The sequence below is a fragment of the Mirounga angustirostris genome, unplaced genomic scaffold (assembly GCF_029215605.1).
Source record: "Mirounga angustirostris isolate CCGP_5_RB_7025 unplaced genomic scaffold, mMirAng1.0.hap1 SCAF_13, whole genome shotgun sequence".
In the NCBI taxonomy this organism is placed as follows: Eukaryota; Metazoa; Chordata; class Mammalia; order Carnivora; family Phocidae; genus Mirounga; species Mirounga angustirostris.
The window spans coordinates 59323123-59337973 of NW_026991721.1; the positions used below are offsets into that span (position 1 = coordinate 59323123).

At 50.3% G+C, this 14851-nt stretch overlaps 2 protein-coding genes across 2 annotated transcripts in view; one reads left to right on the forward strand and one right to left on the reverse strand.

Moving 5' to 3' along the window:
• The window catches only part of FHIP1B (FHF complex subunit HOOK interacting protein 1B), a 166190-nt gene that overhangs the window by 44673 nt on the left and 106666 nt on the right, over nt 1-14851 (reverse strand). The gene's annotated exons all lie outside the window — the stretch shown is intronic.
• On the forward strand, nt 810-12078 carry CCKBR (cholecystokinin B receptor). Its single transcript, XM_045894243.3, has 5 exons — nt 810-1066; nt 9481-9732; nt 9881-10133; nt 10436-10608; nt 10785-12078. The coding sequence occupies exons 1-5, from the start codon at nt 916-918 to the stop codon at nt 11321-11323; spliced, it is 1368 nt and encodes a 455-aa protein (XP_045750199.1). The 5' UTR covers nt 810-915; the 3' UTR covers nt 11324-12078.

The window sequence follows — 14851 nt, forward strand, 5'->3', positions numbered from 1 at the left end:
TCCCCCGTTTATTCTAAGCAGTTCTCTCTGCTACCCAAGCTGCCCTCACACCCAAGTCAGACTCTTCCTCCACGCAGCCCTTTTGCGCGCCAAGATTCCTCGAGGACAAATGCTGCCCGCCGCCACCAACCCCCTCGCCATCCTTGCCCGCTGCGGAGGGTTCCTTGGGAGCTTTGGGTGGAAGCCTGGGTGTTGGGCCCCGAGGTGGGAGGTGGAGGGTGTGGGGGCAGATGCAGGGGCTACCCCAGCCCCTTGGAGAGGAGATACGGGGGACTATGTAGCGATAGTGTCGCGGTCACTGGAGCCACTGCGGCATAGTACAGTAACCCGCGGCTGATGCCACTGTGTTAAATGCCACCCCCACGTCCCCTGACCCACCAGGGGAAATGTTAGATCCCACGGCAGCCGCGCCCCACGCAACCCCTCTGACCCTCCTTCCCGCCACCCCGCAACCTCCCTCCTCGCCACCCCTCCAACCACCCGTCACCCCCACCGCTACCCTCGCCAACACACGCACACACGCGCGTGCACACACACACACACACACACTCCCAAGAATTCCGCCGAACCGGGACGGTGCTGAAGGGGAGTGGGCGGGAAGGAAATCTCTAGGAGAGGACCAGAGAGAGTAGGGAGGGGGCGAGCCTGAAGGACGTCCGGGTGGGGGGGGGGGCGTGGAAGTCCTGAGCGTGGGAGGGGGGCGCTTAGTCACCTGGCGGGACCGAGGCGGACGAGCCTGGGAGGGAGGCGAGCCTAGGCGGGGCGAACAGGGGAGGAGCGGCGGGGCAGGGGCCAAGGTTGGGGGCGGGGACCAGGCGGGGCGGGAGCCTCCGCCCGAACCGCCGCGGGAGCAGGTGGAGCCGCAGCGGGAGCCGGCCCGGCCGAGCCCAGGGAGGCGGTGGCTGGGCTGGGGCCATGGAGCTGCTAAAGCAGAACCGGAGCGCGCAGGGGTCCGGACCCGGGCCGGGGGCTTCCCTGTGCCGCCCGGGGGGGGCCCTCCTCAACAGCAGCGGTGCGGGCAACCTCAGCTGCGAGCCCCCTCGCATCCGCGGAGCCGGGACACGAGGTGGGTGCCCCCCTAAACCTCCTCCACCAGCTCCTCCTCGCTGCACCCCACACTGATAGAGGCCGCCCCTGCCTCCTCAAACGCCTACACCGTCCCCTCGCAGTACTCCCTCTCAGTCCCCAAACAGCTCCCCCCACTTCTGCCCCCCCCCCCGCCCCCACGGCTCATAAAAACTCCATCACAGCTTCACACCACCTGATCACAGCCCCTTCACACCCCGGCCTCCGGGCCGCACCCAGAGCTACTGGTCACCCCCACACAGAGCCCCCTCCCCAACACAGAGACCCCTTCTAGACACAGACGGTCAGAAAGCAAGGACCTCCTCTTGCCTATCCTCCGGGTCTCTCTTCCTTTTAAACCCAGTTCACAGAGCCACAATGGGGAAGGAAAGAGAAAAGAAGGCAAGACTGGGAAAAAGAAGAGGGCTGGTTGAGGGAGGGAGCACTATGGAAGGCTTAAATGGGAAGTTAGAGTTATAATCTCCTGTGTCCCCCACCCCAACCCTGAGCCTTCCCAAAAGAGAACCTCACACCTGAGTTAGGCTGGACCTTGAGGGCTGCTCCCTAGAGCTGCCTGTCTCCATTTCACTCCTCAAATCTTCCGGCCTCCCAAGGTCGGAATTCTAATCAAGGCACTGTCCCCTCTCTCTTTCTGTCTCCAAGTCCCTTCCAAGCCCCTTCTCCAACCTGCCTCTCCTCAGGTTTCTTCCTCTTAGAGCCTGGCTTTGCCCTTTGTCTCCTATCCCTTGTACCATCCCCACCCCCCACCCCCACTGCTTCCACTTACTCAGTCCCCAAAATGACTTTCACTCCTCCCACAGGCCAACAGCCACATTTTCTTGATAACCCAGCTCACAATATATGTTTTTCCTTCCTGCACCCTTTCTTTCCTTAAATGTCTCCTGGACACCTATTGTAGCTGGGCTATGTCCTGGGGACACAGGAATGAAACAGACCCAGTCCAGACCCTCACTGGTCCATAGTCAAGTGCAAAGGGGAGACAAACCAGTGGGAAAATAACAGTCAGCATGAGAAGTCCCAGGAGAACCCGGGAGCTGGATCTTGAAGTTGAGAGTTCAATAGGGAGTTCAGTAGGCAGAAAAGGAAGGAGGGGGATTCCAAGAGGGGGAGCAGTGCTGAGCATAAGGAAATTATTCCACATTCAAGAAGGGAAAACGGGAATACATTTTAACTTGAGTATTTACCCCACAAAATAATGTATGTTCTCTCAGACCAGTTATTACACACTCTCACTTAGATTCTTTCATTCAAGAAATATTTACTGAACCAGAGATAGTGCTAGGCACCAAAACGAACAGTTCCTATTTCATGGAGCTCACAGTTTAGTGGGAAAGACAGACAAGTAAGCAGGGAACTGCAGCACAAAGTGGGATTGTGCCTTAGGAAGGCTGTGGGAACACAGAAAAGGAGCCCTAGCCTAGGGAATCAAAGCTGGCCTCCCAAGGAGTAATTGAATAAATATTAAAAAGATGAGGGAGAGCTAGACAAGTGAAGGGGCAGGAATGGCAAAAAGCATTCTAAGTAGAGGAACAGTATGCTTAAGCACCCAAAGTTTAAATCTGGGATACTTTCCTTCAGTGTGTCAGTTTCTGAGAGCCTGAAACACACACCATAAGAGAGGAAAAAGGAACACTCAGGATGATGACCAGCCTAGAGGGTTTATGAAGAGCTTCATATACCTGGCTAAGGGGGTGGATTATTTTTTAAGATTTTATTTATTTATTTGAGAGAGCAAGCATGAGCTGGGTGGCAGGGCAGAGGGAGAGGGTGAAGCAGACTCCCCGCTGAGCAGGGAGCCCGACGACTCAGGGGCTCGATCCCAGGACCCTGAAATGAAGACGTGAGCCAAAGGCAGACGCTTAACCCACTGAGCCACCCAGGTGCCCCCAGGAGAGTGGATTTTTATCCTGAGGTCAATGGCAACTACTGAAAGGCACTGTAGTACAGCAGGATTAGTTCTATAGTGTAGAGAATGGATTGGAGTACAAGACATTAAAGGTGGGGGGTGGGGGGACGCTTTAGAAGGCTATTATATTACTCTGGTGAAAGATGAAGTGGGCTTACACTAAAGTATTCACAGTGGGGATGGAGAGAAGTGGGTGGATTTGAGAGGCACTTCTGGAAGTGGAAACAACAGAACTTGATGATTCATTAGAAACGGAGAGGGAGGAGGAGGTCAAGGGATGACGTCTAGGTATCTGGCTTGGAAAATTGGATGAATGTTGGTGCTATATCATGAGAAGGAGAACAAAGGAACAGAAACAGGTTTGAAGGAGAAGATTATAAAATCAATTTGGAACCCACTAAGTTTAAATGCTGGTGAGATACCCAGGTGGGGTTGGCCAGTGAGCTGTCAAATCTGGTGGTCAGGAACTTAGGGGAGAGGTACCAGCTGGAAATACAGACCTAAAAGGTCTTTGCCTACAGGAGGTAATGGAAGCCATGGGAATAGATAAAACCATACAAAGGCTGTGTAGGATGAAAAGAAAAGAGGTCCTGGGGCAGGATCCTGAAGAAAATTGATATTTAAAAGCCAGTGAAGGAAGGAGAGTCCATGAGGAAACCATCAGAGAGACAAGAAGGCAAGGAAATGATTTCAAGCAGGGTGGGATAAGTGATGTCAAATGCTGCTGATGTAAGTCTGAATAAGGACAGAACAGCATCCTTCAGATCCAGTAACGAGGAACTCCTGACGAGGAGGAGTTATGGGTGTTAAAGCCCGACTACAGTAGGTTGAGTTTGGGACAGTGGGGAAGGAGGTTCTGAGAAGTGAACCAGGGCGTGTAGACAAAACTTTCCAGAAGTTTGGTAGGGAAAGAGAGGCAAAGAAAAAAATAGGGTAGTGCTAGAAGTAGCGTGGGATTGAGGAATGGTGTGTGGGCTGGGGGAGTTGTCTGGGGGGGCGTGTGTGTGCAGTAGAGGCAAGAGTCTTTTTTAAATGTTGATGCAGAATGGGCCAAGAAAGAGGAAGACTGAAGGTTCAGCAGAGAGCAGGGATAGTCAACAGAGCAGAGGACCCTGAGAAAGCAGAAAATGAAGTGATTGAGAGCACAGGTGCAAGAACTGGCCTTTCTCATCTGGATGTTGTTACCCACACAGAGTTAGTTGGCTGTTACCCAGGCAGTCAGAAGTTACCCACGAAGACCGTTAGCCACACACTCAGATATTACCCCCAAAGATGCATGTTAGCCAGGCTCACTCCAGTGTTACCAGTAGAAATGTGGATTTTAGCCACATTAGCCTTTTTTTTTTCTTAAAATTTATTTATTTGAGAGAGAGAGAGTGAGAGAGCACACACGCACACAGAGGGCAAGGGGGAGGGAGAAGAAGCAGACTCCCCGCTAAGCAAGGAGCCCAATGCGGGGCTCGATCCCAGCACCCTGGGATCATGACCTGAGCCATGACGTTCAACCGACTAAGCCACCCAGGTGCCCCACCTACATTAGTCTTATATGTTATCCACACAGACCTGAGTGCTAGTGTTCACACGGCTGCTACCCACAGAAAAACAGATGTCACCCATGGTTCCTTTAACATTGCTCACAGTCATTTAGATGTCACTCATCCACCAAACACACTTGCTTTTGTTTTATTATCCACACATAGATATTGCCCGTGGTCACTTAAGCAACCTTTTCCAGATATTACTCATAAAATCACAGATGTTACTCTCACACATGCAGATATTACCCACAAAGACTCAAATGTTACCTGTGTTCGCTCAGGCACTCAGTTATTGTACTAGGTCAGATTCGTATCTCACTTAACATCTTAACATGTTAACATCTCAGGTCCATGCCCACTTAAATATTGCCCACAGAAACTTGGATACTTCTTCTGCTTACTCAGCTACTACCATCATCACTTGGATACTCCCCCATTCACATTCAGACCTCTGGATGTAATCCATGTTTCCCGAAGATATTATCTACAAAACGAGATGTTATCCACAGACATATCTACAGATATTACTCCTGTTCACTCAAATGTTACAATTGGTTTTGCTCTTGCTCACTTCAGCAGCACCTATAATAAAATTGGAACAAACGTTACAACACTTGATCAGATATTATCTAAACCTACATGTATCCCACACTCCATCAGGCATTACCTACAGACACGTAACTGTTACCTTTCTCAGACCTTGTCCACAAAAATACGTATTACTCTCACCCACCCAGGTATTATCTATCACAAAAACTAAAGTGTTACCCAATTTTCACTCTGATATTACCTACACATCCTTCCATATTATTTTTGCTCCCTCAGTTAGTATCCATTGACATTCGGATATCCCCATTTGCCCAGCTGTTATCCCCAATCAGTTGCATGCTATCCATGCTCACCACAAACATGTGGGTATTACCTTGATGTCTGTGTTCATGGGCGACCAAATCCAACATACCAGTGGAAGGCAGGATTTGAGGCATCAGTAGCTTCAGTGTTATTTCTTATAAAGTCCTGATTTTTGTTTTATGGCACATTATCTGGATTTTTGTGCTCATACGTTCTCTGCCATCATCTGGACAGAACAAATGCAGATCCTCTAGACCCCAGAAGCAGAAATGAACTGTCACGGTTCTGAGTTCTCTGGCTCAGCAGGATGATGCCCACAGGTAATCAAGGCACTAATATCTATAAGGTGCCTCTCCCACTCTCCCACCCCTGCTGTAAGTTCCTAGATGTTGAAGCCACTGTGATCACTCCTATTCCACCACACAAACGCACACGGATGCATACGTATAGGCAGAAACACACACACAAGTCTTCATCCCAATTGCTTTTTTGTGACTTTTGAGAAAACCAGTAGACAGTTATTTATTTACTGAAGTAGGTTCCATGTCTAGCATGGAGCCCAACATAGGGCTTGAAATTACCACCCTGAGATCAAGACCTGAGCTGAAATCAAAAGTTGGAGGCTTAACAGACCGAGCCACCCAGGCACCCTACTAATAGACTTTTATAGTAGTTTCAGGTTTACAGAAAAATTGAATGGAAAGCACAAGAAGTTCTCTCTCTCTCTCTCTCTCTTACAGACACACACACACACAATTTCCCCTATTTTTAATATCTTACATTAAGGCAATACATTCATCACAACTAATAACCCAATATTGATATATTATTAACTAAATTCCATAGTTTACATTAGGGTTCACTCTCTTTGTTATATTTTATATTGGTTTTAACAAATGTGAAATGTGTAATAACATCTATCCACCATAGTACCATATGAATAGTTTCACTGCCCTAAAAACCCTGTGCTCTACCTTTTTATCCCTCCCTCCCTCTCCCCAGATTCCTAGCTCTAAGATTTCTTTTTCACTAACTGTTCAACAGCAAAGACTTGGAGAGATAGTGGTGGCTGGAAATAAGGTAAATAGCTGGGAATGCCCAGCAAAACAGCAAAGCGGCAATTTTACTGGGACTCTATTTTCTGGAGACCCATGCAAACTGGGAACTTCATAACGGTGTCTCATCTTTCTGCTCCACCAAGTTCAAAAACACACACGGGACACATCAGCTGGATGAACGAATGAGAAAGGTGCTTTCTATACTTTAGAGTGCTGTACCAACTTGAGGTGTGGTTATTGATTCAAGAACTAGTTGAAGGGGCACCTGGGTGGCTCATTTGTTTAAACAACTGGTTCTTGATTTTGGCTCAGGTCATGATCTCAGGATCCTGGGATAGAGCCCAGCTTTGGCTTGGGCTCCCTGCTCAGCAGAGAGTCTCTTTAAGGATACTCTCTCCCTCTCCTTCTGCCCCTTCCCCATTCTCTCTCTCTCTCTCTCTAAAATAAATAAATAAATCCTAAAAAAAGAACTAGTTGAAAAGAGACATCCAGAGGAGGATCTGAGAAAGATGATAGAACTAGAGAGATTAAGGAACGGGGCAAGGAGGGGCGGGGTGGGAAGATCAGTGGGCTCAAGGAGACACAAAAAGTACAGGATAGACTACCAGCTCTTTTTCTGGATCCAGGGACCTCACTGACAGGGCTCTCCCTCATAAATGTTCTTTATTTACACACACAGACACACACCCGCCCCTCAAATTTGCTACACATAAGCCTTCATTGGAGAGGGTGACGTGAGTCTCTAGAGAAACAGAGGCAGAGAGAAGAGGGCGTGCTGGAGCTTTAGAGGCACGGAGGTGAAGCATGAATGGGGAAAGACAAAGCAGGTGCATTTGTGTGGAAAATGACAGATTCACTCAAAATCCATTAGCCAGCATGTGTGCACACCTCCTAAGTGCAGGACATTATGCTAAGTGCCAGGGATATGCTGAAGAACAAGATGGCCATCGCCCCCATCCTCAAGAAGCTCAGAGTCCAGTGGGGGAGATAGAGAGTTAAAGGTAATACAGCGAGCAATGCCACACTGGAGTAGAGAGAGGCGGAAAGAGGCACTGAGATTCAGATTTGATTGGGAGAAGGAGGCAGCATAATGAATGACAGAGGGGTGAGGAAGTAGGAGGAGGCAAAGCATTTTAGAGATCTAGAGACTCGGCTGCCATTCTGATTCAGCACCTTACTTAGTTGTGTGATCTGAGCAAGTAATGTTACTGCTGGGTTCTGTTCAGGGATCTCTTGTAAATAGCATGCACTCATGCCTAAAGCCATTTTTTAGTAAGTTGGTTATTGTTATGAAAACAGTTTAATTCAGAGCCTAACACAAGAGTCAATGTATGGGGCTGCAGAACGGGAACTGCCCCTCTGTGCCCTTCCTTCCCCACAACCTGGAAGGCTCTGTCCCTGCCCCCTCTCCCTTCAAGCTCTAGTCTCCCTCATGCTGAGGCCATGGATTTGAGTGACTGAGTCCAGTTTAATTCAATTCAATTTTGTTTGGGTCAGCTTGGCTCTGATATAGAGGCCCAAAGATGAATCCATCCCCCAATAGACAATGACACAAATGAATGGGGTCAGCCCTCTGTCTAGCCCAGCAACACTAGTGTCCCTCCTGTGAGCTTCCACAGCACTTTGTATATTCTTCAACTTCACTCCTTATCATGCTATGTGGCACTTATCTGTCATATATCCAAGTTTCCCTCTAGACCATGGGCTCTCACATGGCAGGGAATTTGTCATGTTCATCTCTTTGTCCCCAGCGCCTAGCATAAAGGGAGTCCTCTGTAAATGTTTGTTGAGTGAGAATGAATGTTTGGAGATAATTAAAATACAAGGCAGAAAAGAAAAAGCATTCTAATAGATATTTAAGGAACATGCATGGGTCAGAGAGGGGGAGATTAACTCCAAATGAGGCATCTAAAAAGGCCTTACAGAAGAGGGGGCAGTTAATCTGAGTCTTGAAGGGCAGTGGTGAATAGGAATTTACCAGATACAGAAAATGAGTTTGTGATGGAGGGAGGGTATTGTGAAAGAACATTCCAGGCTGAGAAACCAATGTTAGCAAGGGAGGAAGTCATGAGCGTGCATGATGCCTTCAAGAAACTGAGTCATCTAGTGGCTTAAGTGGGTGCTTTGCAAGAGGAGGTGAGAGGAGGAAGAAGACAGTTCTCAGAGGATCTGGAAGACATGCCAGAGGGTTGCAGACAGTACAGAGCAGGCGAAGGAGTTTGTGTTTTTTTTGTGTTTGTTTGTTTGTTTTGTTTTTAGGCAATAAGGACATGACCTGACCTGTGTTTCAAAAAGTAGTGGGTGGTCAACTGTGCCAAATGCTACAGGGAGATCAAGTAGAATAGGATGAAAAGAGACCTTTGGATTTGGCAGTTAAAGCTTCGTGATCTTGGGAAGAAGTGTCCAAATGGTGATGGAGGAGACAGATGGGGCATTGGACTGTGATGGACTGAGGGGTGAATGAGGAAATGCAAATAATCCTTTCAAGAAGTTTAGCTTAGGGTGCCTGGGTGGCTCAGTCGGTTGAGCGACTGCCTTCGGCTCAGGTCATGATCCCAGGGTCCTGGGATCGAGTCCCACATCGGGCTCCCTGCTCTACGGGGAGCCTGCTTCTCCCTCTCCCACTCCCCCTGCTTGTGTTCCCTCTCTCGCTGTGTCTCTCTCTGTCAAATAAATAAATAAAATCTTTAAAAAAAAAAAAAAGAAGTTTAGCTTAAAGAGAAGGGTCTCTCTCTGTCAAATAAATAAATAAAATCTTAAAAAAAAAAAGTTTAGCTTAAAGAGAAGGGAGAATTTGGAGCAAAGCTTGAGAAGAGACAGACTTTCTCAAGGAGAGGAGGAGTCAAGCCAATCTCACTAAGCCTCAAGGGGTTAGAAGCCTGAAGGATTCAAGTTCACCACCCACTGCGTGGGAGGAGGTGTTCCTGGGATGCAGAGGGATCTAGCCGGGTAGCGGAGGTGGGGAATAAGCGGGCTTGGAGGGTCTGGCTGAGTGGGAGCCAGACTCCCTGCTGCCACCTCTCCCTTTTCCTACCCCCAGAACTGGAGCTGGCCATTAGAGTCACCCTTTATGCAGTGATCTTTCTGATGAGCGTTGGAGGAAATGTGCTCATCATCGTGGTCCTGGGACTGAGCCGCCGCCTGAGGACTGTCACCAACGCCTTCCTGCTCTCACTGGCAGTCAGCGACCTCCTGCTGGCTGTGGCTTGCATGCCCTTCACCCTCCTGCCCAATCTCATGGGCACGTTCATTTTTGGCACAGTCGTCTGTAAGGCGGTTTCCTACCTCATGGGTAGGTGAGACAACCCCCACCCCCTGCCCTCCTTTCCTAAAGTCCTTGCTGTGCACAGGGGTCTTTCCCTTCGGGGCCTGAGAAAATCACGCTGGTTGAGTGTGTAATACAAGTTTCCTAAGTGACCCCTTCCTCTTCCCTTGTTTAGGGGTGTCTGTGAGTGTGTCCACACTAAGCCTCGTGGCCATCGCCCTGGAGCGATACAGTGCCATCTGCCGACCGCTGCAGGCACGCGTGTGGCAGACGCGTTCCCACGCGGCTCGTGTGATTATAGCCACGTGGATGCTCTCTGGACTGCTCATGGTGCCCTACCCGGTGTACACCGCCGTACAGCCAGCAGGAGGGGCCCGTGTGCTGCAGTGTGTGCATCGCTGGCCTAATGCGCGTGTCCGCCAAACCTGGTGAGGGGGGCCCATTACCTATTCCTGGGAATTCCCTTCTCCGTCTCCATCAGCTGCTTCCTACCAGTCCCCCAAATCCTCCTGCGGCTGCTCCGATCCTCCGATTCCCTTTCCGCACCCACCACCCTGGGATTCCCATTTGGGGCCGCTCCGCAGTTCTCTAGCCCTTCCCAGCAGCACCCCCAAATCCTACTTCTACCTCAGGGACATGGTCACCAGCCCTAGGAACAACCCCCCTGGCTCTTCTCCATCCAGGAGTCCAGGCGGACGGATACCCGTGTGATTGATCGCTCTGTCTGCAGGTCGGTCCTGCTGCTCCTGCTCTTGTTCTTCGTCCCGGGTGTGGTCATGGCTGTGGCCTACGGGCTCATCTCCCGCGAGCTCTGCTTAGGACTTCGCTTTGACGAAGACCGTGACAAGGAGAGCCAGAGCCGAGGCCCAAGCCACGGAGGGCTGCGGAGTGGGGCGGCACCAGGTACGTGAAATCCAGCCTCGCACCCCGCCCCCGGTCTTGGGAAGCTGCGGGGCCTGGAGTGGGTGGAGCAGAAAGGAGTGAGCCAGCAAGGAGGCAGGAAACAGGGTCTGGTGGGGTGGGGCCGGAAGTCGAGAGGGCTCAGCCCGCTGCTCTGACCCCCCACTCTCTGTGCCCAGGTCCTGCCCACCCCAATGGGCGTTGCCTGCCCGAGAATGGGCTGGCTGGCGAGGATGGTGATGGCTGTTACGTGCAGCTTCCGCGCTCCCGGCAGACCCTGGAGCTGTCCGCACTGACCGCGCCCACTCCTGGGCCAGGATGTGGCCCCCGGCCCTACCAGGCCAAGCTGTTGGCTAAGAAGCGCGTGGTGCGGATGTTGCTGGTGATCGTTGTGCTTTTTTTCCTGTGTTGGTTGCCACTGTATAGTGCCAACACGTGGCGTGCCTTCGACAGCTCTGGTGCACACCGCGCACTTTCAGGAGCGCCGATCTCTTTCATCCATTTGCTGAGCTACGCCTCAGCCTGTGTCAACCCGCTGGTCTACTGCTTCATGCACCGTCGCTTTCGCCAGGCCTGCCTTGAGACGTGTGCCCGCTGCTGCCCCAGGCCTCCACGAGCTCGCCCCAGGCCTCTTCCCGATGAGGACCCTCCCACCCCTTCCATTGCTTCGCTGTCCAGACTGAGCTACACCACCATCAGCACACTGGGGCCTGGCTGAGGGGTAGAGGGGGAGTGGAGGCTGAGGCGGGACACACCCATTCCTACAAGCAGGGACCCATCCAGACACACGAGAGACACACACCCACTGACATAGGAGACTGACACCCAAAAGCATGGACTAAGCCCAATGCGCCCGTGCACCCACACCCACCCCACACCACCCCCCCCCCCCCCACACACACAAGTGGCTTATCTGACACAAAAGAAACAAACCAGACCAGAAACAAACCAGACTTCCTATATGCCACACAGGAAATTAGGCACACTCTTGATATGGGACTGAGCCTGGCACATAGAAACATGGCACTGATCTTAGAGATACACACACACACAGCATCCCTAGCAATGGACTCTCCGTACATAGGGGAAACTCAGAGAGGCTGGCCTGCCTCTCATACACACATGGTAATGGCACTGATTCTTTAGGGCTCCGGAGCCTGGCAAGGTACTGACTCCTGAGATGCTCCAGGCTGCCCCCAGTTTGACCTCACAGTGCTCTTCCCCATTTTAGCACTGAAAATACCAACCAGCCTAATCTCACACTGCCCTGACCAACAGGCCGTTTTGCACTGAAAAGTCCCTTCATTCCTTTCCAGTTCAGTACTATGGCCCTGCCCCTCATCCCTCACCCAAACTCTTCAAGAAATAAAAATGACTTGGCTTCCTCCTGAACTTCCTTTCTGGACTTTTTCCGGGGGGCAGGTGAGGGGCACAGGATTTTTTTTTTTAAGATTTTATTTATTTATTTGACAGAGAGAGACACAGCGAGAGAGGGAACAGAAGCAGGGGGAGTGGGAGAGGGAGAAGCAGGCCTCCTGCTGAGCAGGGAGCCCGATGCGGGGCTTGAACCCAGGACCTGGGATCATGACCTGAGCCAAAGGCAGACGCTTAATGCTGAGCCACCCAGGCGCCCCTAGGGGCACAGGATTTTGTAGAATCCTCCCTATCGGGTCCCTCTTCCTGCTTCTCACTCCTGTGCATGACCCCTGCCAAAAAGCCCATGGTCTGCGGCTCGAAGGGGATGTGGGTATTCTCTCTGGGTTGTCATCCTGGACTCACCTAAACACCAGTGTCATACAGTGTAGCTGGGAATGGGGGTGGGATATCCATGAGACATCATGATTCCTCAGCATATTCTCCTGAAGCCGTGCCACTGCTAAGGTACTATATTAATAGATACTAAAATTTTATTTAAATGATAAGAGTTAACACTGTATAATAAGACTTGGTTTATTCAATGTGTGTTTGCAACACCAGGGTTCAGATCATGACAGGTGTACAGAAGCTAAAGAGTGGGACCTTTTTAATGCACTCTTCTCTGGCGTCAGAATCTGGCCAAGCTTCTGCCCACGGAAGCAACAAAGCGGGGAGGCAGATGCTGGATCTGAACAGGAGGAATCCCAGAGCCTGGCCCCCTTTTGATTTTAAGACTGATCCAGCCCCAGAAAGAGGCAGAGACAGCAACATCATCCCTCCACACACACGATGACAGGGAAGAACAGATGCCCTCACCAAAGAACATACATGGATAATCAGAAGTATGATATGTTGGGAGGCTTTCTTGACACTTAATCTTGGTAACAGATGGGAAAACTGAGACTCAGAGCAGGAAAGAAAGCTGTTCAAAGTCATACAATAAATTATAACAAGACAAAAAAATCCCTTGAAGTAGACACTGAGCTGGAGATGGGAAAGAAGCCATCAGGAGGCAGACCCAAGTTTTGTGAGGCCTGGAGCTTATAAAACTGGGTGCCCTTTTTTTTATGAAAAAGAATAGAAAATTGCTAGGACACTGACCAGGGCCTTGGAAGGTGCCTGTGCTGTGAGGAGCCCTGAGATTTAAGCCTCACTAACCTCACAGATAGTACCACCTCTAACTCCGCCCACTAACTGGGCTGGACCGAGGCCAGGTGGAGTGAAGGACAGTGAGAAAGGAGAGTGGTCTTCTGTTTATCAGTGCTGAGGCTGCTCTCATCCATCCTTTCTACAGGGCCCTCGGCTGCAAGAGGCAGGACGCAGGAAGAAAAGGAGGGAGAAGGCGTTCCAAGCTGTCAACGACAACAGTGCTGGTTAAAAATAGAATCCCAGCTGGTCTGACTTGCTGAAGGCAAGATATTGGGCCCTTCTCTCTCATGCCAACTTTTCCAGGGGTAGAAGTGGGGTCGCTCACAGGCTTTGCAGCACTCAAGGAGGTTGTCTTGATGACGCTGCTCTCCGGTCAGCCCCTCCAGCTGGGCTCCTGATGACCACCAGATGGCAGTGGGAAGCTCTGCCGGGTAGGGCTCTAAGTCCAGCCTCAGCCTGTGCCCCGGGGCTAGCCCAGAACCTAGCACAAAAGCACGGCCTGAATAACATCGTTTCACACACAGTGTGGCCCTTTGGTCTACAGAATACTTACACATCCGTCATCTTTCCCCCCAGGCCCTGCCTAGTGACCTGAGGTGGAATCTCAGGGACTTCCCTTCCATTTTCGATCTCTTGAAATCTGTGGAACATTTCAGGTCCCGATTTGATATCTCCGTCTCTCCAGAGTCCTTCTTGGTCATCCTCACAAAACTCATCTGCTCCCATGGTACTTCCTGTTTTCTCTCTTCTATCACTGATTTGTGTTCCTGCCTGATTTCCAATACTGGGCTGGGAACAGCATGATGTGGTGGCGGGAAGATGACAGAGCCTGGGCTGGAAAGCAGGGTGACGGATGGGAGGGTGCCACATGACAGGCATCTTACATACATCAATTCACTTCATTCTCAGAGCTCTCCTGCAGAATAGTTCTCTTAGACAGAAGAAGGTGAGGCTGAGAAAGCTTAGCAGAGTTACATGAGGTCCTGCAGTTGGAATGTAGGCAACACTGAGCTCAGGTGTCTGCTTCCAAAACCTTTGCTCTTTCCAGGCATGCTGTGTTGTCTTTGAAGCCTTAAAGACCTGCATTCCAATGGGCCTGACCTGCCTTTTTGTGTGATTTTGTACAAGTTATCTCAGTGACTGAGTCTCAGCTGTAAGCCAGGGATGATTACATTAACTTCTGTGATATGTGATTTATAGTAAGAAATACACATTCAGTCTTCATCCCCTTTCCTGGCACAGAGCTCCTAAAACCCGTGGAATTTCCTAAGTGATGAGAGCCAAAAAGTGCCTCCTGACATGTTAATGAGCTGACTTTCCCAAAGCCCCTAGGTCACTTTAAGAATGGGCTTGTTGCAATGACATACCTGATAAAAATGACACTCCACCTCGCCTCGGTCCAGCCCAGTTAGTGGGCGGAGTTAGAGGTGATACCATCTGTGAGGTTAGTGAGGCTTAAATCTCAGGGCTCCTCACAGCACATACCTGATTTAGTATCCAAAATCTGTAAAGAACTTATCAAACTCAACACCCAAAAAATAAATAATCCAGTTAAGAAATGGGCAGAACACATGAACAGACATTTTTCCAAAGAAGACATACACATGGCTAACAGACATGTGAAAAGAAGCTCAACAGCACTCAGTCATCAGGGAAATACAAATCAAAACCACAATGAGAT